Here is a 25,523-nt window from a genome sequence, read left to right as displayed (position 1 = left end):
CAGGCGTGGTGGCTCATGCCTGTAATCCCAGCACTTCGGGAGGCTAAGGCGGGTGGATCACCTGAGGTCAGGAGTTCTAGACCAGCTTGACCAACATGGTGAAACTTCGTCTCTACTAAAACTATAAAAATTAGCCAGGCGTGGTGGTGTGTGACTGTAGTCCCAGCTACTTGGGAGGCTGAGACAGGAGAATTGCTTGAACCCAGGAGTTGGAGGTTGCAGTGAGCCAAGATCATGCCATTGCACTCCAGCCTGGGTGACAGAGTGAGACTCTGTCCAAAAAAAAAAAAAAAAAAAAAAGTCTTAACTTGCTTTTGCTCTGTCTCTCTCCCATTACCCCCAACACTACAATATAGACTCAGTGAGGGAGGAAACGGTTTTTAAAAAATATTTTAGTTTACAATTATATGTCTAGTGCCTAGCACAGTGCTTGATAACCACAACGCAGAGTGTAAACTCAATAACTGTGTTGAAAAACCTATGAGATAATCACTAGGAAACGAATCTGTACCCAGGACCATGTCAAAATCATTAGTACATATTTTCTGCTTATGTCATAGGTTGGAGAATCATTTCAACTCTTGTCTGCTTTGCCATTTTGAGTGCTGACCCTGGATTTCTCCCACCTCTCTCCTTGCTAGGTAGCGGTCATGCAAAGAGAACTGACAGCTCTTCAACCTCAACTCATCCTCACCTCCGAGGAAACTGCCAAGATGATGGTGAAAATTGAAGCGGAGACGAGAGAAGCTGATGGAAAGAAACTTCTGGTGCAGGCAGATGAAAAAGAAGCCAATGTTGCTGCTGCCATTGCCCAAGGAATCAAGGTAGAAAGACTGAGAAGAAAGGGAGGGAACTGGTGCTGCCGAATGAGCATGGTTATACCCATCTTACGGATGAGAAAAGCGAGGCTCAGAAAGGGTAGGCAAGGCTGGGCATGGTGGCTCATAGCTGTAATCCCAGCACTTTGGGAGACCAAGGGAGGTGGATCACCTGAGGTTAGGAGTTCAAGACCAGCCTGACCAACATAATGAAACCTCATCTCTACTTAAAAAAAAAAAAAAAACTAGCCAGGTGTGGTGGCGTGCATCTGTAATCCGAGCTACTCAGGAAGCTGAGGCAGGGGAATTGCTTGAACCTGGGAGGCAGAGGTCGCAGTGAGCTGAGATTGCACCACTGCACTCCAGCCTGGGCGGCAAGAGTGAAACTCTGTCTAAAAAAAAAATAATAATAATAAGGGGTAGGCGACTCTCCCAGCATCACATAGCTGATAAGTGATGAAGGAAGTTGTTCTGAAACATCGCTGAAACCAGGAAGCATTAAGACCCAACATATGGGCAGGTGTGGTGGCTCACACCTGTGATCCCAGATTTTTGGGAGACAAAGGCAGGAGGATCGCCAGAGCCTCGGAGTTTAAGACCAGCCTGGGCAACGTAGCAAGATCCTGTCTCTACAAAAAAAAAAAAAAAAAACACTATAAAACAGCCAGGTGTAGTGGCACACCCATGTAGTCCCAGCTACTCAGGAGGCTGATGTGGGAGGATTGCTTGAGCCCAGGAGTTTGAGGCTGTAGTGAACTAGGATCATGCCACTGCAATCCATAGCTCACTGCAGCCTTGAACACTTGGACTCAAGTGATCCTCCCACCTCAGCCTCCCCAGTAGCTGACCAAGACCCTGTGTTGTCTAAAAAACAAAACAAAACAAAAAAGTGGCCAGGGGCAGTGGCTCATGCCTGTAATCCCAGTACTTTGGGAGGCTGAGGTGGGTGGATTGCTTGAGTCCTGGAGTTCAAGACCAGCCAAGTTCAAGACCAGCCTGGGCAACATGGCAAACCCCATCTCTACAAAAAATGTAAAAAAAATTAGCCAGCTGTGGTGGCATGCACCTATGGTCCCAACTACTCAGGAGACTGAGGTGGGAGGGTCCTGAGCCCAGGAGGTCGAGGCTACAGTGGGTCCAGGTCGCACCACTGCACTCCAGCCTGGGTGACAGAGCAAGACCCAGTCTCAAAAACAAACAAACAAACAAACAAAAAGACCCAATATGTTTTGACCTCATGTTTTACCACTTTTCCTTCATTCCCTGTACTCTGGCCACGTTGGTCTCCTAGCTATTTGTTAAATAATCATAAGCCGCACTCCCACCCCAGAGCCTAAGAACTGGCTGTTCCCTCTACACAGAATGCCCTTCCTTTTGATATCCACATGGCTGTTTCCTTCGTCTCCATTGTATTTTTGCTAAATTATGCCTGGCGTGTTGTAGGCGTGGAATAAATATTTGTTGGATGACAGAATGTGGAACCTAGAGGAAACCCGCTTGAAGGTGATTCTTGTGCCAGAGAGGAAATAGTCCTGGTAAGGGCTTGACCTACGTTCACGTAGTAGAAGAAAATCTACTTCTTCTATTAGCACTGATGTGATGTTGTATATTTCACAAAGCACTTGGAAGTACATGGTTACATTTGAGCATTACAACTACTTTGAGACTTCAGAATGACAGATAGGGCCGGGAGAGGTGGCTCATGCCTGTAATCCCAGCACTTCAGGAGGCCAAGGTGGGCAGATCACTTGAGGTCAGGTGTTTGAGAACAGCCTTGCCAACATGACAAAACCTTATCTCTACTAAAAATACAAAAATTAGCTGGGTGTGGTGGCACATGCTTGTAATCCCAGCTACTCAGGAGGCTGAGGTGGGAGAATTTCTTGAACCCGAGAGGTAGAGGTCACAGTGAGTTGAGATCGCACCAATGCACTCCAGCCTCAGCGACAGAGCAAGACCTTATCTCAAAAAGAAAAAAAAAAAGAATGACAGACATGGGCATATGAGAGTTGACAGCATTGAGGTTCAGTGGTAAATTGACTTTCCAGAGCTGCATGGTTAGTTAGTGGGATTAGAAGCCAAGGTTCATGGCACTTACCTTAACATACTTGAACCTATGCCCCCACTTAACAGAAAATTCTCCCAACCATTCTTCAAACAAGGGCTTGATTAAAAAGCAGCCTATGTGTCTTCTATCATAAATAGGTCATGGCAGCTGGGCGAGGTGGCTCACGCCTGTAATCCCAACACTTTAGGAGGCTGAGGCAGGCGCATCACTTTAGGTCAGGAGTTGGAGACCAGCCTGGCCAATATGGTGAAACCCTGTCTCTACTAAAAGAATAAAAATTAGCCGGGCGTGGTGGTGGGCACCTGTAATCCCAGCTATTCAGGAGGCCCAAGCACATGAATCACTTGAACCTGGGAGGTAGAGGTTGCAGTGAGCTGACATCATGCCACTGCACTCCAGCCTGAGTGACCAAAAAAAAAAAAAAAAAAATCACGGGGCATTGTCTCAGAAGGGCAGGCCTTTTTGATTGGCTTTTCTCCACTGAGTCCTGAGACCTGGCCTGTGGGAGATCCCCTGGGTGGGTCTGATCCCTGTCAGAGTCACATAATGAATACCCTGAATTACAGATGCTTTTTCACTTGTAGTCCTGGTAGAACAGACACGAGGTGAATGGAAACCATCAGTGATAATGGGCCAGCCATGATGGGTCATGCCTTTAATCCCAGTGCTTTGGGAGGCTGAGGCAGGAGGATGGCTTGAGGCAAGGAGGAATTTCAGACCAGCCCAGGTAACAATAGTGAAAACTCTTCTCTGCAAAAAACTAAAAAGAAAAAAATTGGTCAGGTGCAGTGGAGCACACCTGCGGTCTTAGCTACTCAGCAGCCTGAGACAGGAGGATCACTTGATTCCAGGAGCTGCAGTGAGCTATGATCCCACCACTGCACTCTAGCCTGGACAACAGAGTAAGATCTTATCTCAAAAAAAAAAGAGAGAGAAAAAAAAATCAGGAGATTTCAAGTAACAATTCTGAATTTTCAGCTTTTCTTTGGAAAACATCGGGCAACCTGGCAACATCGGAGCTGCCCTCCCGGGTTGCACTCATCTTCGGTATTAAATAGATGCTGCCCCTGTGTGTTCCAATTCACCAAAGTCCCAGCCCCACCCACTTGCACTCAGTGGCCTGGCCCCTGAGGCGCATGAATTGGCAACTCTTTAATGTTTCTGTGCTAGAATCAGGTACATCAGGGCTCAATTTTTGCTCTGTCCTTTCCTAGCTTCAGTTTCTTCATCTACAAAATGGGGGTACTAAGAGGAAAACATGTAACATTTGTAGCCTGTGCCAGAGCGTAAGGGTCTATGTTAGTGATTCTCCAAAACTGCTGTACTTTGCTCTATACCAAGGGGACTTGCCTATGTGACCAAGGCTAGCCCCTTTCCACATGTGGGTCGCAGAGGGAAGGAAAACAGCACAGCCAAGATTCTGCTCTGTAATGTCAGGCCAAACAGCGACTTGTTGGAGCAGGAGGGAGGTGAGTGATGGCACAAGGTTTGTAAGGCGGTGACCCAGGACGCCCCACTACACCCACTCCCAGGCAATAACTGCCACATCAGGTTTCGGTGCAAAGGGTGAGGCTCAAGTCTCTGCCATCCCATCCCTCCTCCAGGGAGTGACATCCTGGGATGAGTCAGGAAGTGGAAGAAACTACCCAGGGAGGAGAAGAAACCGGTGTCTGATTGTGCAGCTTTCCTGAGGCTTTTTTGTGGACTGGAATCCCTTCCTGGACCTTTCAGGGCTGTGGCCCTCCTGCCCAGGAGAAGTTGCTAATTTTCTCTAATCTCCTCACACTCCCAGAAATGACACAAGATGAAATAGTGCCCAGTAGGGTACCGAATGCACAGTAGGAATGCAAATGAAATCCATATTAGGAGTTTCTGTTTGATCCTAATTTGCCTTTAAGAAACATAAATTTTAGTGTTTCTTTATATGGAGACAAAGTTAGTTCCCTGCTCTTTACCAAAAAAGAAAAAAAAAAGTGATTTGTTAGAAACTCAGAAGTACGGCTGAGCACAGAGGCTCATGCTTGTAATCCCAGCACTTTGGGAGGCTGAGGCGGGCGGATCACTTGAGGTCAGGAGTTCGAGACCAGCCTGGCCAACATGGTGAAACCCCATCTATACTAAAAATACAAAAATTAGTCAGACCTGGTGGTAGGCACCTGTAGTCCCAGCTACTCGGGAGCCTGAAGTGCGAGAATCACTTGAACCCGGGAAGCAGAGGTTGCAGTGAGCCGAGATCGCACCGCTGCTACAGTCCAGCCTGGATGATAGAGCGAGACTCTGTCTCAAAAAAAAAAAAAAAAAAAAGAAAAAAGAAAAGAAATCCATACTGGGAAGACAAAGACTGGAAGAGCAAGAATCAGGTCACCAACTCTTGATTCACAAGCGCAATGGTTTGCTTACATTGGTCAATTCTTTCCAATTATTTCTTTCCCCCCTAATGAGGATGATCAATGATACCAAAATTACTGTGATCTGATTACATTTCGTCACACTGCACTGAACTCCATACCTCTCAAACAATCCGATTGCTCTTTTCATGCTAAGACTCAGGGGCAATTTTAAATTATTATGTTTTTAGCATAGAAACAAATGTGGTAACAATGCCTATGTGAGATTTTTGTTTTTGTTTTTAGACAGAGTTTCACTCTTGTCGGCCAGGCTGGAGTGCAATGGCAAAATCTCAGCTCACTGCAACCTCCGCCTCCCCAGTTCAGGCAATTCTTCTACCTCAGCCTCCTGAGTAGCTGAGATTACAAGCGCCCACCACCACGCCTGGCTAATTTTTGTATTTTTAGTAGAGACAGGGTTTTGCCATGTTGGCCAGACTGGTCTGGAACTCCTGACCTCAAGTGATCCACCACGTTGGCCTCCCAAAGTGCTGGGATTACAGGCATGAGCCACTGTGCCTGGCCAACAAAGCAAATAAATTGAATGCTCAGATGTTTGGGACATCCAGACCACAGCCCCAAAAGGCCATGCATGTGTTCCGGCTGCTGGTTAACGGTCAGAGCCATTGTCCAGCTCCAGCGGCAGGCACTGTGTTAAAGGGGATCTGGAAGAGGAAGCACCTCTTCCTTCTTCCTCATGTAGGAGTGGAGCTCTGCTTCGCCCCCATTGTGCCAGGCCCTGGGCACTCATCTCCTTTGTCCTCATGCCGCCCACAGAACGAATGTGAGGGGGACCTAGCTGAGGCAATGCCTGCACTCGAGGCTGCACTAGCTGCTCTGGACACCCTGAACCCGGCTGACATCTCGCTGGTGAAGTCGATGCAGAACCCACCAGGGCCTGTCAAACTGGTCATGGAGAGCATCTGCGTCATGAAAGGGATGAAGCCAGAGAGGAAGCCAGACCCCAGTGGCTCCGGTAAGCGCCACCCCACCCAGATGCCTGCACAGGCTGCTCTTTCCTGGCAGTGGGGTGCCAGCACCCACTGCATCCCCAAGTCGACTCCAGGCGTGCAGGCAAGATCACTGAGTTTGGAGGAATTAAGAAAGGAACCAGGCTGTGTGTGTGCACCCAAGGCCTCTCTCAGGCTTCTCCAGCAGCCTCCGCCCTCTCAGTCAGTTGGGAAAAATGCAGGTATCTGTAGGTGGAGCTGAGCTTAGTCAAGGCTTCTCCGTGCAAGTCATTACAAAAATGAAGGTCAGGTAGACAAAAGGCCTGGTGTGGAACAAACACAGAGTCATGTGTGGGTGACCAAGAGAGCTACAGAGAGAGAGAAACAGAGAGAGAAGCAGAGAGAGTTAGCGAAAGGAAAAGAATGAGACAGAGACAAAGAAAGGAACGGAGAGAAAGAGTCTGAGAAATAAATGGAGACCCAGACACCTATACACGCATGCATGCATGCACAGACATGCGCACACATGCACACACACACACATGCACACACATGCACACAGAGACATGCACATATAGACATACATGCACACACAGAGCCATGCACGAACACACATGCAGACATGCATACATACAGGCATGCACATGTATATACACCCAAAGGGACAGGGGGACCAGGAGAGAAGGAAATCGGGAGAAAGAGACAGGGAAACACACACACACACACACACACACACACACACACACACACACACACACAGAGAAAAAGCAGATGGGGAGAGACTTGCATGCACAAGTGAGATGCAGACATACAGGAGAGAGTAAGACATGAGGGGAGAGAAACAGGTAGAAATAGAGACTGAGAGACAAATATGCGGAGAGCGACAGAAATGGAGACAGAGAGATGCAGAGACACATGGAGTGCCAGAGACACAGAGAGACACAGAAACAGACAGAGTGGGAAGAAAAGAGACCAGAGAGAAGAGAGACAGAGACAGGGAGAAAAAAACACTCACACGAAGAGAGAGAAGAGGAGTTGGGGGAGGGGGTGGGGTGGAGCAGGAGTGGGGAATGAAAAATTAGAGGGAGAGAGACATGGGCAGGAGACAAGGGCAAAGAGAGGCAGAGACGGCAATGGAGAGGAAGAAAGAGAGAGAGAGGGACAGATGAACAAAGAAAGAGAAAGAGGAGGATACAGAGAATTAGAAACGGGCAGAAAGGAATGGGGAAGGAGGAAGGAAAGCTCCTTCTACAGTTGAGCCTAGAAACATTAACAGGTGAATATTCATTCTCCTCCAAATTTAAATTAGGTGTAGGACTTTGCATTAAGACCAGTGCCTTAGAGCTGAACAATGACTTTAAAAATCACCTCCAAATCTGTTTCCTGCCTTTTGAGTCTTCCAGTCCTGGGAACAGTCTGGCTATTCCTTCATTCTTTCTGAAATGTTAGAAATCTCTGCTCTAATCCCATCCAGGTGCAGTGGCTCACACCTGTAATCCCAGCACTTTGGGAGGCTGAGGTGGGTGGATCACTTGAGCCCAGGAGTTTGAGACCAGCCTGGACAACATGACAAAACCCCATCTCTACAAAAAATGCAAAATTTTGCCAGGTGTGCTGGCACATGTCGGTAGTCCCAGCTGCTCAGGAGGCTGAGAAGAGAGGAACGCTTGAGCCTGGGAGGTTGAGGCTGCAGTGAGCCGTGATCCTGCCACTGATCTTTAGCTTGTATAACAGAGTAAGACCCTGTCTCAAGAAAGAAATCCCTGATCCCTCATTTGAGACCTTCTGGCTCCTGCTTCCCATTGCTTAGCATTCCCTCTTCTCTGGCGGGTGTCAGGCCTACACTCACATAAAGCAGAGGCAAAGCTCATCAGGAATAGTCAAGCAAAGAGCAGATGTTACAAGAGCATCCTTTAGGGAAATAGCTAAGGTATAATAAGTTGGCCTTGAGCAAAGATGAGCTAGATAGTACTTCTGCACCCTGGCTGCACCCTAGAATTACCTGGAGAGGTTAAAGAATGCAGAAGTCGGCCAGGTGCGGTGGGTCACTCCTGTAATCCCAGCACTTTGGGAGGCCAAGATGGGAGGATCACCTGAGGTCAGGAGTTCAAGATCAGCCTGGCCAACATGGTGAAATCCTGTCTCTACTAAAAATACCAAAAAAAAAAAAAAAAAAAAATTAGCTGGGCATAGTGGTGTGTGCCTAATCCCAGCTACATGGAAGGCTGAGGCAGGAGAATTGCTTGAATCCGGGAGGCAGAAGTTGCAGTGAGTGAGACCACGCTATTGCACTCCAGCCTGGGCAACAAGAACAAAACTCCGTCTCAAAAAAAAAAAAAAAAAAGCAGAAGTCTGTGCCCCACTCCTAGAGAGTCTCATTCCGTTGGTCTGGGATGCAGCCTGAGCATTAGGATTTTTTTTAAGCTCCCCCTGCAGCTGGGGTTGAGACCTGCTGAGATACACAAAGCACAGCCAGGTCATGAATGTCACCTCTCATCTTGGATCACTGATGATCAGCACAGAACCCATCATTAAATTAAAATTAAAGCAAATTATGCCTATTATTCACCCAAACCATGGAATTGAGTGAGTATATTGAGATGGAGCAAAAGAGCAATTGAGTTAGTTCGGGGTACCTTGAATCTAAATGAAGCAGATCATTTTCTAGAATGCCAACAAAAACCTTCATGGGAAATATTTGGCTGATTTCTGCTCTTGTAATTAGGAATGGGACACATTTGACCTGCTGTACTCAATGTGATGTCTCAGAGTATAACTTTTTTGATGAGCCTGAGCTTGGCAAGTACCATGGGCCAAAAATCTTCCCCAATTTTTTCCAGTGTGTCAACAGAAGGAGCATTGTTCCGGGATGGGATTGAGAGTCACTTGATTACTTGTTAGTCAGCATGATGGGTGCTAAGGGGAATAAGGGCCTGGCTTTGTGTCTGGGCAGGCCACGGGTAGTCTTCTGTATGGGTGGAAGCCTGCAAGCTGCTGCTTCCAGCCTCCTTCATTCTCACAAGACCTTTGCCTCACTCACACAGTTCATCAAAGGGAGGACTGATTGGGCTCCATCCAACCCACCTCCCAGACTAGGGAAGGATATTCGAAACTCATCCCCATGGGCTGTGGCTCCTGCTGCCTTTTTCATCCATGAATAAGATAATGGGGTACTATTCATTCAACCCATATTTATTGATAACTAAGTACCAGGCAGTGTGCCAGATTCTAGAAAACAGAAGAAGGTTACCGCTTTGAGGGAGAGGTAGATGGTAGATAATAATTGAAAACTTACAGGTTGCAATAAGTGCTATAAAGGGAATGGACTTTCTAGCAAGCAAGGTGAAAGAAAATGCTGGTGCAGCGGGGAGGGGGGCCTCTCTTGTCAGATAAGTCTAGGGAAACCTCTATATGGCAATGGCTTTTAAAACGAGGCCTCCAGCCTGGGCAACATGGCGAAACCTCATCTCTATAAAAATACAGATATTGGCTGGGCACAGCTGGGCGTGGTGGCCCATACCTGTAATCCCAGCACTTTGGGAGGCTGAGGTGGGTGGATCACCTGAGGTCAGGAGTTCGAGACCAGCCTGTCCAACATGGTGAAACCCTGTCTCTACTAAAAGTACAAAAAATTAGCCGGGTGTGGTGGTGGGTGCCTGTAATCCCAGCTGCTTGGGAGGCTGAGGTAGGAGAATCGCTTGAACCCAGGAGGCAGAGGTTGCAGTGAGCCAAGGTCGCACCATTGCACTCCAGCCTGGGCAGCAAGAGTGAGACTCCATCTCAAAAAAAAAAAAAAAAAAAAAAAAAAATTGGCTGGGTGCGGTGGCTCAGGCCTGGAATCTTAGCACTTTGGGAGGCCGAGGTAGGCAGATCACATGAGGTCAGGAATTTAAGACCAGCCTGGTCAACATGGTAAAACCCTGTCTCTACTAAAAATACAAAAATTAGCCAGGCGTGGTGGCACATGCCTGTAGTCCCAGCTCCTTGGGAGGCTGAGGCAGGAGGATCACTTGAACCCAGGAGGCGAAGGTTGCAGTGAGCCAAGATCGCACCACTGAACTCTAGCCTGGCTGACAGTGCAAGACTCTGTCTCAAAATAAATAAATGAATAAATAAAATAAAATGAGGCCTGAGGTCTGGTCAGGAGCCAGCTAGATGCCATTTACAGTATAGGCAAAGGGCTCATGGTAAGAAGCACTTGGGGTCATGGAGGAATTGAAGGAAGGTCCTTTGTAACCCAAGTTTAGGGAGCAAGGCAGAGATGGGGTTGGTGAGGTTGGCTGGGCCTCTCAGACCATGTTTTTGTTTTTGTTTTTTCTCAAATACCAGCAGTAACCACTGCAGAATTTTAAGTCTTGGCCAGAATGTCTTAACACATTATCTCTGTTTCTTGTTCCAAATAGGTAAGATGATAGAAGATTACTGGGGGGTATCCAAAAAGATTCTTGGGGATCTGAAATTCTTGGAGAGTCTTAAGACATATGACAAAGACAACATCCCCCCACTGACCATGAAGCGGATCCGGGAAAGGTTTATCAATCACCCGGAATTCCAGCCAGCTGTCATTAAAAATGTATCGTCGGCCTGCGAGGGTCTGTGCAAGTGGGTGAGGGCCATGGAGGTGTACGATCGCGTGGCCAAGGTGGTGGCTCCCAAACGGGAGCGACTGAGGGAGGCAGAGGGGAAGCTGGCTGCACAGATGCAGAAGCTGAACCAGAAAAGAGCAGAGCTGAAGCTGGTGGTAGACCGGCTCCAGGCCCTGAATGACGACTTTGAAGAGATGAACACCAAGAAAAAGGACTTGGAGGAAAACATTGAAATCTGCTCCCAAAAGCTGGTCAGGGCAGAGAAACTGATCAGTGGTCTTGGGGGAGAGAAGGACAGATGGACCGAAGCTGCCCGACAGCTGGGGATCCGCTATACTAATCTGACGGGTGACGTGTTGCTGTCCTCAGGAACCGTGGCTTACCTGGGCACTTTTACAGTGGATTATCGGGTCCAGTGCCAAAATCAGTGGTTGGCTGAATGTAAGGACAAGGTCATCCCTGGCTCCAGTGACTTCAGTCTCAGCCACACGTTAGGGGATCCCATAAAAATCCGTGCCTGGCAGATTGCTGGGCTTCCCGTTGACTCCTTCTCCATCGACAATGGCATCATTGTATCCAATTCCAGACGCTGGGCCTTAATGATTGACCCTCAGGGGCAGGCCAATAAATGGATTAAGAACATGGAGAAGGCGAATAAACTGGCTGTCATCAAGTTCTCTGATAGCAACTACATGAGGATGCTGGAAAACGCGCTGCAGTTAGGCACCCCTGTCTTGATTGAAAACATTGGAGAAGAGCTGGATGCTTCTATCGAACCTATCTTGCTCAAGGCAACATTCAAACAGCAAGGAGTTGAGTACATGAGGCTGGGTGAAAACATCATCGAATATTCCAGGGATTTTAAGTTATACATCACAACCCGTTTGAGGAATCCACATTACCTCCCAGAAGTTGCCGTGAAGGTCTGTCTCCTCAACTTCATGATCACCCCCTTGGGTCTCCAAGATCAACTCCTTGGCATCATGGCTGCGAAGGAGAAGCCAGAGCTGGAAGAGAAAAAGAACCAGTTGATTGTGGAAAGCGCCAAGAACAAGAAGCATCTCAAGGAAATTGAAGATAAGATCTTGGAGGTTCTCTCCATGTCCAAGGGTAACATCCTGGAGGATGAAACAGCCATCAAAGTTCTGTCCTCCTCCAAAGTGCTATCTGAAGAGATCTCAGAGAAACAGAAAGTTGCTTCCATGACAGAAACGCAGATTGACGAGACTCGGATGGGCTACAAGCCAGTGGCTGTGCATTCCGCCACCATCTTCTTTTGTATCTCGGACCTGGCCAACATCGAGCCGATGTACCAGTACTCCCTGACTTGGTTCATAAATCTCTACATGCATTCCTTGACCCACAGCACGAAGAGCGAGGAACTGAATCTGCGCATCAAGTATATCATTGACCATTTCACCCTGAGCATCTACAACAACGTGTGCCGTTCTCTGTTTGAGAAGGACAAGCTACTCTTCTCTCTCCTCCTGACCATCGGCATCATGAAACAGAAGAAGGAAATTACGGAGGAGGTGTGGTACTTCCTTCTCACTGGAGGCATCGCACTGGATAACCCCTACCCCAACCCAGCTCCCCAATGGCTGTCTGAGAAGGCATGGGCAGAGATTGTCCGTGCATCTGCCTTACCCAAACTGCACGGCCTGATGGAGCATTTGGAACAGAACCTGGGTGAATGGAAGCTGATCTATGACTCGGCCTGGCCCCATGAGGAGCAACTCCCTGGGTCTTGGAAGTTCTCTCAAGGACTGGAGAAGATGGTGATCCTTCGATGTTTGCGGCCTGACAAAATGGTGCCAGCGGTCCGGGAGTTCATTGCTGAACATATGGGAAAGCCGTATATCGAAGCCCCTACGTTCGATCTCCAGGGATCCTACAATGATTCCAGCTGCTGTGCGCCTTTGATTTTTGTGTTGTCTCCAAGTGCAGACCCAATGGCAGGTAAGAACAGAGTGTTGTGGGAGAGACGTGGAAAGCCCAGAATGTGTGGGTGGATATCAGTAGCCCATCCCTTACAGCAGGGATCTCAAGTTCAGATGGCTTTGAAGGCCAGGTGGTTCATAGGCTGAGGTGGAGCCACGGAACTAGTCCTTTTCTGCCTATAGAGGTCAGCTGCTACTCCGCATCCACAAATTGGGCCATTTGGGAATGTAAGCCCAGAATTGCTAGATCATCTGATTTTTCAAGAGAAACCAGAAATGCAGAAATTTCCCACTTTTGTATCTTGATAATTCATTCAAAGTTCTTTCCTTAAAAACCTGGTGAGGGTTCAGGAGAGGTGGCTTACGCCTGTAATCCCAGCACTTTGGGAGAATGAGTTGGGAGGATTGCTTGAGCCCAGGAGTCTGAGACCAGCCTGGGCAACATAGTGAGACCTCCATTGCTATAAAACATTAAAAAATTATCTGGAAATGGTGGCACATGCCTGTAGTCCCAGCTACTTGGGAGGCTGAGGCAGGAGGATCCCTTCAGCCTTGAGAGGTCAAGGCTGCAGTGAGCTATGATCACACCACTGCACTCCAGTCTAGGTGACAGACCCTGCCCCCTCCCCCAAAAAAAGAACAAAATAGAAGCTTGGTGAGATTCAGCTCGGATGATTCCACAGGAAACTTCACACTGTGTCCCTTTTAGTGCCGCATGTCATGAGATCCATACTGTCTGGCTGTCTTTTCTGATAAAGACAGATCTGGGGACTTAGGCATTGTCAGCATGAGCTGGCTCTCCATTCCCCCACTCCCTCCCTTATACAGTTTCCCACCAGCTTTTCACCTGATGTGACAGTTCTCAATCTTGGCTGCACATTGGAATCACCTGGGGAGTTTAAAGAAGCCTCACAATGCACGGGCCACAGCTTTGGCCAATTAAATTAAAATCTTTGGGGTGAGACCCACGAATTGTGTTTTATGAAGCCTTTCCAGTAATTTCAATGTGCAGCCAGGGATGGGAACCACTGACTTTAATAGTTTTAGTGGCCTTTGAAAATCATCACCAAGATCCACTATTTCAGTAGCAGGTGCACAATGATTATTATTTTTTTAATTATTATTTTATTTTATTTATTTATTTTGAGATGGAGTCTTGCTCTGTCGCCCAGGCTGGACTGCAGTGGCGTGATATTGGCTCACTGCAACCTCCACCTCTCGGGTTCAAGCAATTCTCATGCCTCAGCCTCCCGAGTAGCTGGGATTACAGGCACGTGCCGCCACGTCCAGCTAATTTTTGTATTTTTAGTAGAGATGGAGTTTCACCATGTTGGCCAGGCTGGTCTTGAACTCCTGACCTCAAGTGATCCACCCACCTCGGCCTCCCAAAGTGCTGGGATTACTGGTGTGAGCTACTCGGGAGGCTGAGGCAGAAGAATTGCTTGAACTTGGGAGGCAGAGGTTGTGGTGAGCCAAGATCATGCCATTGCACTCCAGCCTGGGCAACAAGAGCGAAACTCCATCTCAAAAAAAAAAAAAGAAAAAAAAACCCAGAAATTTATTTTCTCACAATTCTTAAAGAAAGAAGTTTGAAATCAAGCTGTTGGCGGGGATGGTTTCTTTCGAGGCCTCTCTGATTGGCTTGCTGATGGTCATCTTCTCCCTATGTCTGCACAGGGCCTTCTCTCTGTGTCTGTCCTCATCTCCTCTTCTCATAAGGATATCAGTCATATTGGATTAAGGCCCACTCTAATGAACTCATTTTATTTTATTTTATTTTATTTTTTAATTCATTTATTTTTTATTATTATACTTTACGTTCTAGGGTACATGTGCACAACGTGCAAGTTTGTTACATATGTATACATGTGCCATGTTGGTGTGCTGCACCCATTAACTCATCATTTACATTAGGTGTATCTCCTAATGCTATCCCTTCTCCCTCCCCCCACCCCACGACAGGCCCTGGTGTGTGATGTTCCCCTTCCTGTGTCCAAGTGTTCTCATTGAATGAACTCATTTTAACTTTGCCTCTGCAAAGACCCTGTCTCCAACTACTGAACAGTTACATTCTGAGGTACCTGGAATTAGGACTTCAACATATGAATTTTGCTAGGGACACGATGCAGCTCGTAACAGAGACCATATGTAATCCTTAGAATATTAACCCTGATCTTTTTATGTGCTGCCTGCCCCTCATAGTGATGTACTTCCTCGTGTAGGTTTTTTTTTAGTGTGAGTTCACCATCATCAAATTTGTGTTGTTTTGCAGGAGTCTCATATACTTTGGGTTTAAGGAGTGTCCCTACAGAACAACTTTGCATGTGCAAACAGTGGTACCCCAGAGGGTGAGGTGGGGGTCGCCATTCTGGATCAAATTTTATGGGAAATTTCTCAGCTTAGGAATCCCACACCAGAGAGTACCGTGAACTCGCACTCCTCAAATTCATGTGGCATAAACTTAGTGTTTTGATTTTTAAACTGGAGAGTTATTTTTTCCACCCAGGCTCCAGACCAGTTATGAGCTTCCATGTCTTTTCCTTGGGTCAGTAGTCAAATGGCCTTGGCCTTCTTTTGTTTGTTTGTTTGTTTGTTTGAGATGGAGTCTTGCTGTGTAACCCAGGCCAGAGTGCAGTGGCGTGATCTCGGCTCGCTGCAACCTCCGCCTCCTCCCAGGTTCAAGCAATTTTCCTGCCTCAGCCTCCCGAGTAGCTCGGACTACAGGCATGCGCCACCCAGCTAATTAGCTAATTAGCCCAGCTAATTTTTGTATTTTTAGTAGAGATGGGGTTTCACCATGTTGGCCATGCTGGTCTCGAATTCCTGACCTCAAGTGATCCGCTCGTCTCGGCCTCCCAAAGTGCTGGGATTGCAGGCGTGAGCCACCGCATCTGGCCAAAGGTCTGGCCTTCATAACATGAAGGTACGGCACTTTGAGAATTCTAACTTTATGCAAGTGTCTCGGTTCCAGCTCCCCACCTCTTATGAGTGCAAAGCTATATCTCCCATGGACATTAAAACTTTAACATCTAGAGTAATGAAATAAAGTGTGGTATTTTCCAATGGTGATATACTATGTATCCATGAAAGAAAAAAGCCTTTATACATGTACTAATGTGGAAGAGACCTATAAGATATGTACATTGTTAAGTGGGAAAAAAATGCAGTATTCTACAATTCATATAAATTTAATAGTATATATGCATTTATTTAAATACACAAAATATTTCTTGAAGGATTCACAAATCTAATCACATTGGCTACCACTGAGAAGAGAGAAGTGAGAGACTTATTTCACTTTACAAATGCTTATATTTCTTGTTAAAATAAATTTGCAAAAATCAGTTTCCTAGTTATTTGATTATGTGCTCACCTCTTTATTTTTGAGTTCCCCGTTTTGGGCACCTGGGAATATCCTTTTCTTTCAAACCTTGATTTTTTTTGTTTCTTTTCAGTTCAGATAATTTCTTTTTTTATCAAGAATGTCTATGTGTTTAAAGCAAAAGAGAAGTTGATGGTAGCTTCATCTGCCATCTGATCTGATGTCTAAAGTTTCCCCAGAGAGATGTTTATTTTGTAATTAACAGAAGCCAATGAGTTTTTTTCTGAGTCCAAAATTTTAATGTGAACCCCACCTTTTGTGTTGGTGTGTGTGTGTGTGTGTGTGTGTGTGTGTGTGTGTGTGTGTGTGTGTTTAAATAGAGACAAGGTCTCACTGTGTTGCCCAGGCTGGTCTCCAACTCCTGAGCTCAAGTGATCCTCCCACCTCGGCCTCCCAAAGTGTTGGGATTACAGGTGTGAGCCACCACACCCAGCCATGTTGTTATTGTTGATATAGCTGTTCTGTTACTGTTAGCTGGCCTGTCGTCTTTCAAAAGCCTCCTTTCTTCCTGGTCTCAGGCCTGCTGAAGTTTGCTGATGATCTTGGTATGGGAGGTACCAGAACACAGACCATCTCCCTGGGCCAAGGCCAAGGCCCTATTGCTGCCAAAATGATCAACAATGCCATCAAAGACGGGACCTGGGTGGTCTTACAGAACTGCCACCTGGCCGCAAGCTGGATGCCTACCCTGGAGAAGATTTGTGAGGAGGTGATTGTTCCTGAGAGCACCAATGCCAGATTCAGGTGAGATGCTGTCCCACCACTGCCTTCTCTGGGACCCAACCTCCAGACATCAGGATGGTGGCTGGGAAGATGACCAAGACACAGTCCTGCCCCTTAGAAACTTTCAGTCTAGGCCAGGCAGGGTGGCTCATGTCTGTAATCCCAGCACTTTGGAAAGCTGAGGCGGGTGGATCACCTGAGGTCAGGAGTTCGAAACTAGCCTGGCCAACATTGCAAAACACTGTCTCTACTAAAAATACAAAAATTAGCCAGGCATAGTGGCGCACACCTGTAATCCCAGCTACTCAGGAGGCTGAGGTGGGAGAATTGCTTGAACCCAGGAGGCAGAGGTTGTAGCGAGCAGGGATCGTATCACTGCACTCCAGCCTGGGCGACAGAGCGAGACTTCCTCTCTAAAAAAGAAAGAAGCTCTTCAGTATAGCAGAAGGCAGGCCATAGATGAATAATGTTGATACCATGTCATACCTGATTTACTCACTATTTGAACAAGAACCATGGAATACAGAGAAGGGATGGGAAGGTTGGGGAAGTCCTGGAGGCCGGACAATGGCCCAGGATTTTGAAAAATGAATAGGAGTTTGCCAGGAAGGATATTCTAGGCAGAAGAGACAGCATTTGGAAAAGCAAAGAGAGGTATTGGAAAAGCAAAGAGAGGTATTAAGGAAATCCTGAGAAGTTATCTTACAGCTCTGGTATATGCCATGAAAAGTTGTCGGAGAAGGTAATAGGAGACGTAGCTGGAAAGGTAGATTCAATGTGAGCAAGTCTGATTTTTAAAAATTATTATTTGTCTAAAAAAAATCCTGTCCAGGCATGGTGGCTCACGCCTGTAATCTCAGCATTTTGAAAGGCCGAGACAGGTGGATTGCTTGAACCCAGGAGTTCAAGGCCAGTTTGGGCAACATGGCAAAACCCCATCTCTACTAAAAATACAAAAAATGAGCTGGGCATGGTGGCACACATTTGTAGTCCCAGCAACTTGGGAGGCTGAACTGGGAGAATCACCTGAGCCTGAGAAGTCGAGCCTGCAGTGAGCAGTGATCACACCACTGCACTCCAGCCTGGGCGACAGAGTGAGACCCTGTCTCAAAAAAAAAAAAAAAAAAAATTCTACTGTTTTCCAGGTATCATTTGTCCTGCCTCGTGCCTCTATCCTACATTTCTGGGGTTCTTCGGAATTTTAATCAACACTGGAAACAGCTATTTGTTTTTTGGGAATTTTAAAGCCCAACAAAGCTAAACCTCAGTTTTTGCATTCATAGAATAATGAGTTGAACCAAACAGACTTTAAAGTCCATTTTAACTCAAATGTTCAGGGATTCTCTCTTTTTTTTTTTTTTTTTTTTTTTTGAGATGGAGTTTTGCTCTTATTGCCCAGGCTGGAGTGCAATGACGCGATCTCCACTCACCGTGACCTCTGCCTCCCGGGTTCAAGCGATTCTCCTGCCTTGGCCTCCTGAGGCTACTACAGGCATGCACCACCATGCATGGCTAATTTTGAATTTTTAGTAGAGATGGGGTTTCTCCATGTTGGTCAGGCTGGTCTTGAACTCCCAACCTTAGGTGATCCGCCCACCTCAGCCTCCCAAAGTGCTGGGATTACAGGCGTGAGCCACCACACCCAGCCAAGGGATTCTCTTATACCAGGGCAGAGAGCAGCAACCTATGGCCCGATAGCCAAATGCACCCTGCTGCCAGTTTTTTTTGTATAGCTTGCAAGCTAACTAAACAGTGTGGGGAAGAAACTAAAGAATCATGTTTCATAATACATGAAACTTCTATGAAATTCAAATTTTAGTGTCCATAAATACAGTTTTATTGAAAAACATCATGCTTATTCATATATTGTCTATGGCTACTTTTGTATGACAAGTAGTTGCAGCAGAGATCATGTGGACTCACAAAGTCTAAAATATGTACTATTTGGTCCTTTACAGAAAAAAATTTGTCAACCCCTGCTCTATCCAACAAAACTAGCTGGTTACTTTCATCTCAGTCGTCTGCCAGAAAAGAGTGAAAGTGTTTGGTGCTTATTTACAAAGTCGGATTAGGCCACAGTTGATTTGTCTTCATATAAAACTTCCAAAAGAGAGAGAGTTTAAGAGAAGTCCATTAGTTTCAAGAATGCTGTTTGGGGCCGAGTGAGGTGGCTCACACCTGTAATCCCAGCACTTTGGGAGGTCAAGGGAGGCGGATCACATGAGGCCAGGAGTTCAAGACCAGCCTGGCAACATGGTGAAACCCTGTCTCTACTGAAAATACAAAAATTAGCCAGGTGCGGTGGTGCATGTCTGTAATCCCAGCTACTTGGGAGGCTGAGGCACAAGAATTCCTTGAACCCAGGAGGTGGAAGTTGCAGTGAACTGAGATTGCACCACTGCACTCCAGCCTGGGTGACAGAGTGAGACTCTGTCCCAAACATAAATAAATTAAAAAACAAACAACAAAAAAACCTAAAAGTGTTGTGCCTTAATCTTTAAAAAAAAAGAAAAGAATGTTGTTTGGTTTGGGATAGTGAGTGAATTCATTGGCCATTAATGACACACTCAAAGAAGAAAAAGTTATTTATGTTGACATTTTAAGTTCTACTGTAATATGATCCTGACCCAAAAATCATGAACTCAAGTTCTCAAGTGCCTATAGGGGCCAGGCATGTATCATAAATGAGTGAAGAGGGCTGGATACAAGAAATAGTCCATGTTCCACAGTACAGCAACAATCCTCATGGGTAGTCAGCCTCAGTGTCAGACACAATAGGGAATGGTGGGGCTTGCAGTGAACTGGGCACATGCTCTGGCAAGGAGAGCGGTCACTGTTTAATACTAGCTAACTGTTGCCATGTAGGATCAGGCTTTCTAACAATTTTAAAGGGAAGATGGGAATCTAGAACTGTAAAAGAAAGCCTTAGGTTTTTAAACGTTAGCAACTCTGGCCGGGCGCAGTGGCTCACACCTGTAAATCCTAGCACTTTGGGGGGCCGAGGTGGGTGGATCACCTGAGGTCAGGAGTTCAAAGCCAGCCTGGCTATCATGGTGAAACCCTGTCTCCACTAAAAATACAAAAATTAGCCGGGCATAGTGGCGGGCACCTGTAGTCCCAGCTACTCGGGAGGCTGAGGCAGGAGAATCACTTGAACCTGGGAGGTGGAGGTTGCAGTGAGCCGAGATGCACCCCTGTACTGCAGCCTGGGTGACAGAGTGAGACCTTGTCTCAAAAAAATGAAAATAAAAATAAAATAAGATAAAAATAATAAAAATGAAAAAAAAGAGCCTCAGATGCAATGTGCCAAGATGTTAACCTATAGGGGGTAAAATTATCAATTCTAGTTTCTTCTAAACACTTTTACATATGTTGCCATTTTTTTGTGGGCATAGATACACTTGCATTTAAAAAAGAATTTCTCCCTATTTTTCAAGGCACATTTCAAATGCCATTTCTTATATGACAGGCATCAGCAAACTTTTTCTGTAAAGGGCCAATAGTAAATATTTCAGGGTTTGTGGCCATATTGTCTCTGTTGCAACTATTCAACTCTGGTTGTAGGGAGAAAGCAGCCTTAGGGCCAGGCACGGGGACTCACACCTGTAATCCCAGCACTGTGGCACGGTGAGGTGGGAGGATCACTTGAGCCCTGGAGTTCGAGACCAGCCTGGGCAACATAGAGGGACTCCATCTCTACATTAAAAAAAAAAAAAAGAGTAGGAGCTTTGGAGTCAGAGAGTCCTGAGTTCACATCTTGGTTCAACTACTGCCAAGTGGTGTGTCCTTGAAAAACCCACCTGACCTTGCCGTGCCTCCGCTTCCTCACTGGTAAAAGGGGTAATAAGTCCCTCCTCATCAGGTGGCTGTGAGGCTTAAGGGAAATAAAAGGACATATGTTAAATGCTTAGCATAGTTTTGGCTCTGGTAGTATTTAATAAATCATAGCTATTCTTTTTTGTTATTGTTTTTTTTTTAATTTATCAATAAAATAATGTTTTTAGTAGAGATGGGGTTTTACCATGTTACCCAGGCTGGTCTGTTTTGTTATTGTTATTGTTTTGTTTTTGTTGTTGTTTTTCACTATAACTTACTGTATTGCTCTAAAAAGTTGGGTCCATTGTTCTTCCAGACTCTGGCTAACCAGCTATCCATCAGAGAAGTTTCCGGTCAGCATTCTCCAAAATGGAATCAAAATGACCAATGAGCCCCCCAAAGGGCTCCGGGCCAACCTGTTGCGCTCCTACCTCAATGACCCCATCTCAGATCCTGTGTTCTTCCAAAGCTGTGCAAAGGCGGTGATGTGGCAAAAGATGTTATTTGGCCTTTGTTTCTTCCACGCCGTTGTTCAAGAGAGAAGAAACTTCGGCCCCTTAGGTAAGCGATGACAGTGCACCTGAGTGGCCTGAGGGAAAGGATATCAGACACATATAGGTGTGTTTCCAGGTGCGTGTTTAAGCTTGCGCTCAGATAGGGTTGCCAGTAAGATACGGTATAAGTATTTTCCAGGCAATATTTGGAACATACTTATACTAAGTGATTTATTATTTAACTAATATTAAACTCTCACTGTATTTTTATTTGCTAAATCTGACAACCTGGCTGGGCGTGGTGACTTGTGCCTTTAATCCCAGCACTTAGGGAGGCCAAGGCAGGCAGAATCCTTGAGGCCAGGAGTTCAAGACCAGCCTGGGTAACATGGTAAAACCCCATCTCTACTAAAAACACAAAAATTAGCCGGGTGTGGTGGTGCCCGCCTATAATCCCAGCTATTTGGGAAGCTGAGGCATGAGAATGGCTTCAACCGGGAGGTGGAGTTTGTAGTGAGCCCATATCACACCACCACACTCCAGCCTGGGTGACAGAGTGAGACCCTGTCTCAAAAAAAAAAAAAAAAAAAAGTCTATAGGTAGATTAATACATAAGCAAAATGTTATATATTCATACAACGAAAATTTTTTTTTTTTTGAGACAGGGTCTCGCTCTGTCACCCACGCTGGAGTGTAGTGTTGTGATCTTGGCTCATTGCAACCTCCACCTCTCGGGTTCAAGCGATCCTCCCACTTCAGCCTCCCCAGTAGCTGGAACTACAAGCATGCCATCACACCCGGTTAATTTTTGTATTTTTAGTAGAGATGGGGTTTCACCATGTTGGCCAGGCTGGTCTAGAACTCCTGAATATTAATCAATCTTAAAGAGGAAGAAAATTCTGACATACACTACAATGTGGATGAACCTGAGGACATTAGAGGACATTACGCTAAGTGAAATAAACCAGTCATGCCGGGCACAATGGCGCAAGCCTGTAATCCCAGTACTTTGGGAGGCTGAGGTGGGAGGATCGCTTGAGGCGAGAAGGTGGAGGCTGCAGTGAGCCAAGACTGTGCCACTGCACTCCAAACTGGATGACAAAATAAGACATTGTCTCAAAAAAAAAAAAATTAAAATAAATAAAATAGCCTGACGTAGTAGCACAAGCCTGTAGTCCCAGCTACTTGGGAGGCTGAGGTGGGAGGATCACTTGAGCCTGGGAGTTCGAGGCTGCAGTGAAGGGAGATCATACCACTCTAGACTGGGCAAAAGAACGAGATCCAGTCTCTCAAAAAAAAAAAAGCCATGCAACTGTTCGGCTTGCAACTAACTGCCAGTCATGCTTCGTTTGCTGGCACACAAATTTTATTATTTTGTTATAATTTGAAAGCGAGTGTTTGGGAGGAAATTAAACTTCTCTATTGAACCTGGGTGCAATGGTTCACACCTGTAATCCCAGCACTTTGGGAGGCCGAGGCAGGCAGATCACTTGAGATCAGGAGTTCAAGACCAGCCTGGCCAACATGGCGAATCCCCGTCTCTACTAAAACTACGTAAACTAGCTGGGCGTGGTGGCACGTGCCTGTAATCCCAGCCACTCAGGAGGCTGAGACAGGAGAATCTCTTGAACCCAGGAGGTGGAGGTTGCAGTCAGCTGAGATCACGACACTGCATTCCAGCTTGGGGGACAGAGCGAGACTCTGTCTCAAAAAAAAAAGAAACAACAAACAAAAAAACAAACAAAAGCAAAACAAACAAAAAACTTCCTTATTGAGCACAGGTTTCCCCATACTCTTTCTTGTATCCTGCACCATGCCTGGTTTACACATGTATGTCACTTGTTCAGCCCCCAATGGGCATTTATCATTACACCCTTGGAAATACGAGTGGTCATTTCTTTAAGGCTGGCCATTCAGTTTTTCCCATGAGCTCGAGGAGGGGAATTCTCAGAACCAACGTGGCTCTATTGCCCAGTCGTAGCTCCTGCTGTCTAGCCATGCCGCGGTGTTATTTTTGGAGCTCCGTGCATTACCGCCGTATCCCTGCCAGGCTGAATAATTCTCATTCCACAAATCCCAGGACATTAACATCTTCCTTAACAAATGGGGAGGTACATAAGGAAATTGATTTTAGAATGGATGTTTTCTCAGGCAGAATGGCTCCCACGTTGGCGGTAAATGTCCAGGCTAATAGTTGGCCTCGGTGCTTGATATTCATGAGCCTGAAAGAGGCTTTTGATCCATAATGATGCTTAACTCCCTCAGCTTGGTCTTTGAGTGGAAATTAAGAGCTCTCAGCACTGAAGCCTCTCTCTGCTTTCCCGCATGCAGGGTGGAATATTCCCTATGAATTCAACGAATCTGACCTGAGGATTAGTATGTGGCAGATCCAGATGTTTCTCAATGGCTACAAGGAGGTGCCCTTTGATGCTCTGACCTACCTGACAGGTATTTACAGGAGGGGTTTTTCCACTGTAAACCTCCAGTATCATGTTCCACCTGCTGTTCTCCTCCCATTTCCATTCACTTATGTACTCCCTCCCTCCCTCACCATAAACATGGAGCTCTTACTAATGCTGGTCATCATGCTAGATATTGTAAGGAAACAAACAAACAAACAAAATTAAGATAGAATCTTTACCCTTGAGTGACTCACAGTCTCCAAAAGAAGAAAAATATTTTAAAAAATGATACAGACCAGCGGGGCACAGTGGCTCATGCCTGTAATCTCAGCACTTTGGAAGGCCACAGCAGGTGGATCACCTGAGGTCAAGAGTTTGAGACCAGCCCGACCAACATATTGAAACCCCATCTCTACTAAAAATTTAAAAATTGGCCAGGCGTGGTGGCTCATGCCTATAAGCCCAGCACTTTGGGAGGCAGAGGCAGGCGGATCACGAGGTCAGGAGATCGAGACCATCCTGGGTAACACGGTGAAAACCCGTCTCTACTAAAAATATAAAAAAATTAGCCGGGCATGGTGGCCGGTGCCTGTAGTCCCAGCTACTCCTTAGGAGGCTGAGACAGGAGAATTGCATGAAGTGGGGAGGCAGAGGTTGCAGTGAACTGAAATTGCGCCACTGCATTCTAGCCTGGGTGACAGAGAGAGACTCTATCTCAAAAAAAAAAAAAAAAAAAAAAAAAAATACAGGCCAGGCGCAGTGGATCTTGCCTGTAATCCCAGCACTTTGGGAGACCGAGGCGATGGATCACTTGAGGCCAGAAGTTTAAGACCGGCTGGGGCAAAATTCCATCTCTACAAAAAATACAAAAATTAGCCAGGCTTGGTGACATATGCCTGTAGTCCTAGCTACTCAGGGGGCTAAGGTGGGAGGATTGCTTGAGCCCAGGATGTGGAGGTGCAGTGAGCTCTGATCGTGCCACCTCACTCCAGCCTGGGTGACAGAGCGAGATCCTGTCTCAGAAGAAAAAAAAAAAGGTAACATAGTAATAAGTTCAACAAGAGAAACATTTATAAGTAGAAGGGCAGCATAATGATTAAATCTTGGGGTAGGAGGAGGAGATGATCATGGCAAACTTCTTAAAGGCATACGAGATGGGTTTTTGGGGTGAGTAGGAGTTTTATGAGTGGAAAAGAATGGACTGGGTGGGGCATAGAGGAAGGAGAACATTCCCAGCAAAGTGATCCTGAGGTAGAAATGGCACTAGCTGTTTTGTATTAAAGCAATCAATCAGCAACCTTTTATTAGTCCACGATATGTACAAGTACATAATATGGAAGAATGTAAATGTGTAAAACTTGATCATAGGCTCTGTGCGGTGGGTCACGTCTGTAATCCTAGCACTTTTGGAGGCCAAGGTGGGAAGATTGCTTGAGCCCAGGAGTCTGAGACCAGTCTGGGCCACATCTCTACAAAAAAATAAAATAAAAATGAGCTGGATATGGTGTTGGGCACCTGTAGCCCCAGTTAATCAGGAGGCTGAGGCAGGAGGATCGCATGAGCACAGGAGGTCAAGGCTGTAGTGAGCTATGATCACACCACTGCACTCCAGCCTGGGTGACAGAGCAAGACCCCATCTCTTAAAAAACATACACACATACAACCAAAAAAACGTGACCACTAACTTCAAGGAACGTGCCATATAGTCCCAGAGACAGGAATAAGAATAGACATGTGCTAAATGAATGGAATATCATGGCCGAAGGTCAAAATGCAGCTTAATTAAAACACTGGGGCATCAAGATCACACACAATTTCCTCTTCAGCTCCATATGTTAAGGAGTTTGTTAGAATCCCTTCCCCAGGCACGTGGCAGACACTGTATACCTGTGATTAATGCATTGAGTCTTCACGCTAATTTTATGAGCTCCATGTTAATAACCCCGTTTTACAGCTG

At 46.2% G+C, this 25,523-nt stretch overlaps 1 protein-coding gene across 1 annotated transcript in view; it reads left to right on the top strand.

The window, feature by feature from the left end:
* Positions 1 to 25,523, top strand: part of DNAH3 (dynein axonemal heavy chain 3) — a 219,936-nt gene that overhangs the window by 175,039 nt on the left and 19,374 nt on the right. The window contains exons 50-55 of the mRNA XM_024925984.4: positions 642 to 824; positions 6,051 to 6,249; positions 10,627 to 12,768; positions 16,650 to 16,875; positions 20,987 to 21,231; positions 23,496 to 23,612. Of these exons, the coding sequence (XP_024781752.4) occupies positions 642 to 824; positions 6,051 to 6,249; positions 10,627 to 12,768; positions 16,650 to 16,875; positions 20,987 to 21,231; positions 23,496 to 23,612 (3,112 nt within the window). The remainder of the gene's footprint in view (positions 1 to 641; positions 825 to 6,050; positions 6,250 to 10,626; positions 12,769 to 16,649; positions 16,876 to 20,986; positions 21,232 to 23,495; positions 23,613 to 25,523) is intronic.

This window comes from Pan paniscus, chromosome 18 (assembly GCF_029289425.2).
Source record: "Pan paniscus chromosome 18, NHGRI_mPanPan1-v2.0_pri, whole genome shotgun sequence".
Lineage (NCBI taxonomy): Eukaryota > Metazoa > Chordata > Mammalia > Primates > Hominidae > Pan > Pan paniscus.
Note: the sequence above shows the minus strand (reverse complement) of the source record. Positions and strands in the feature narration are given on the sequence as shown.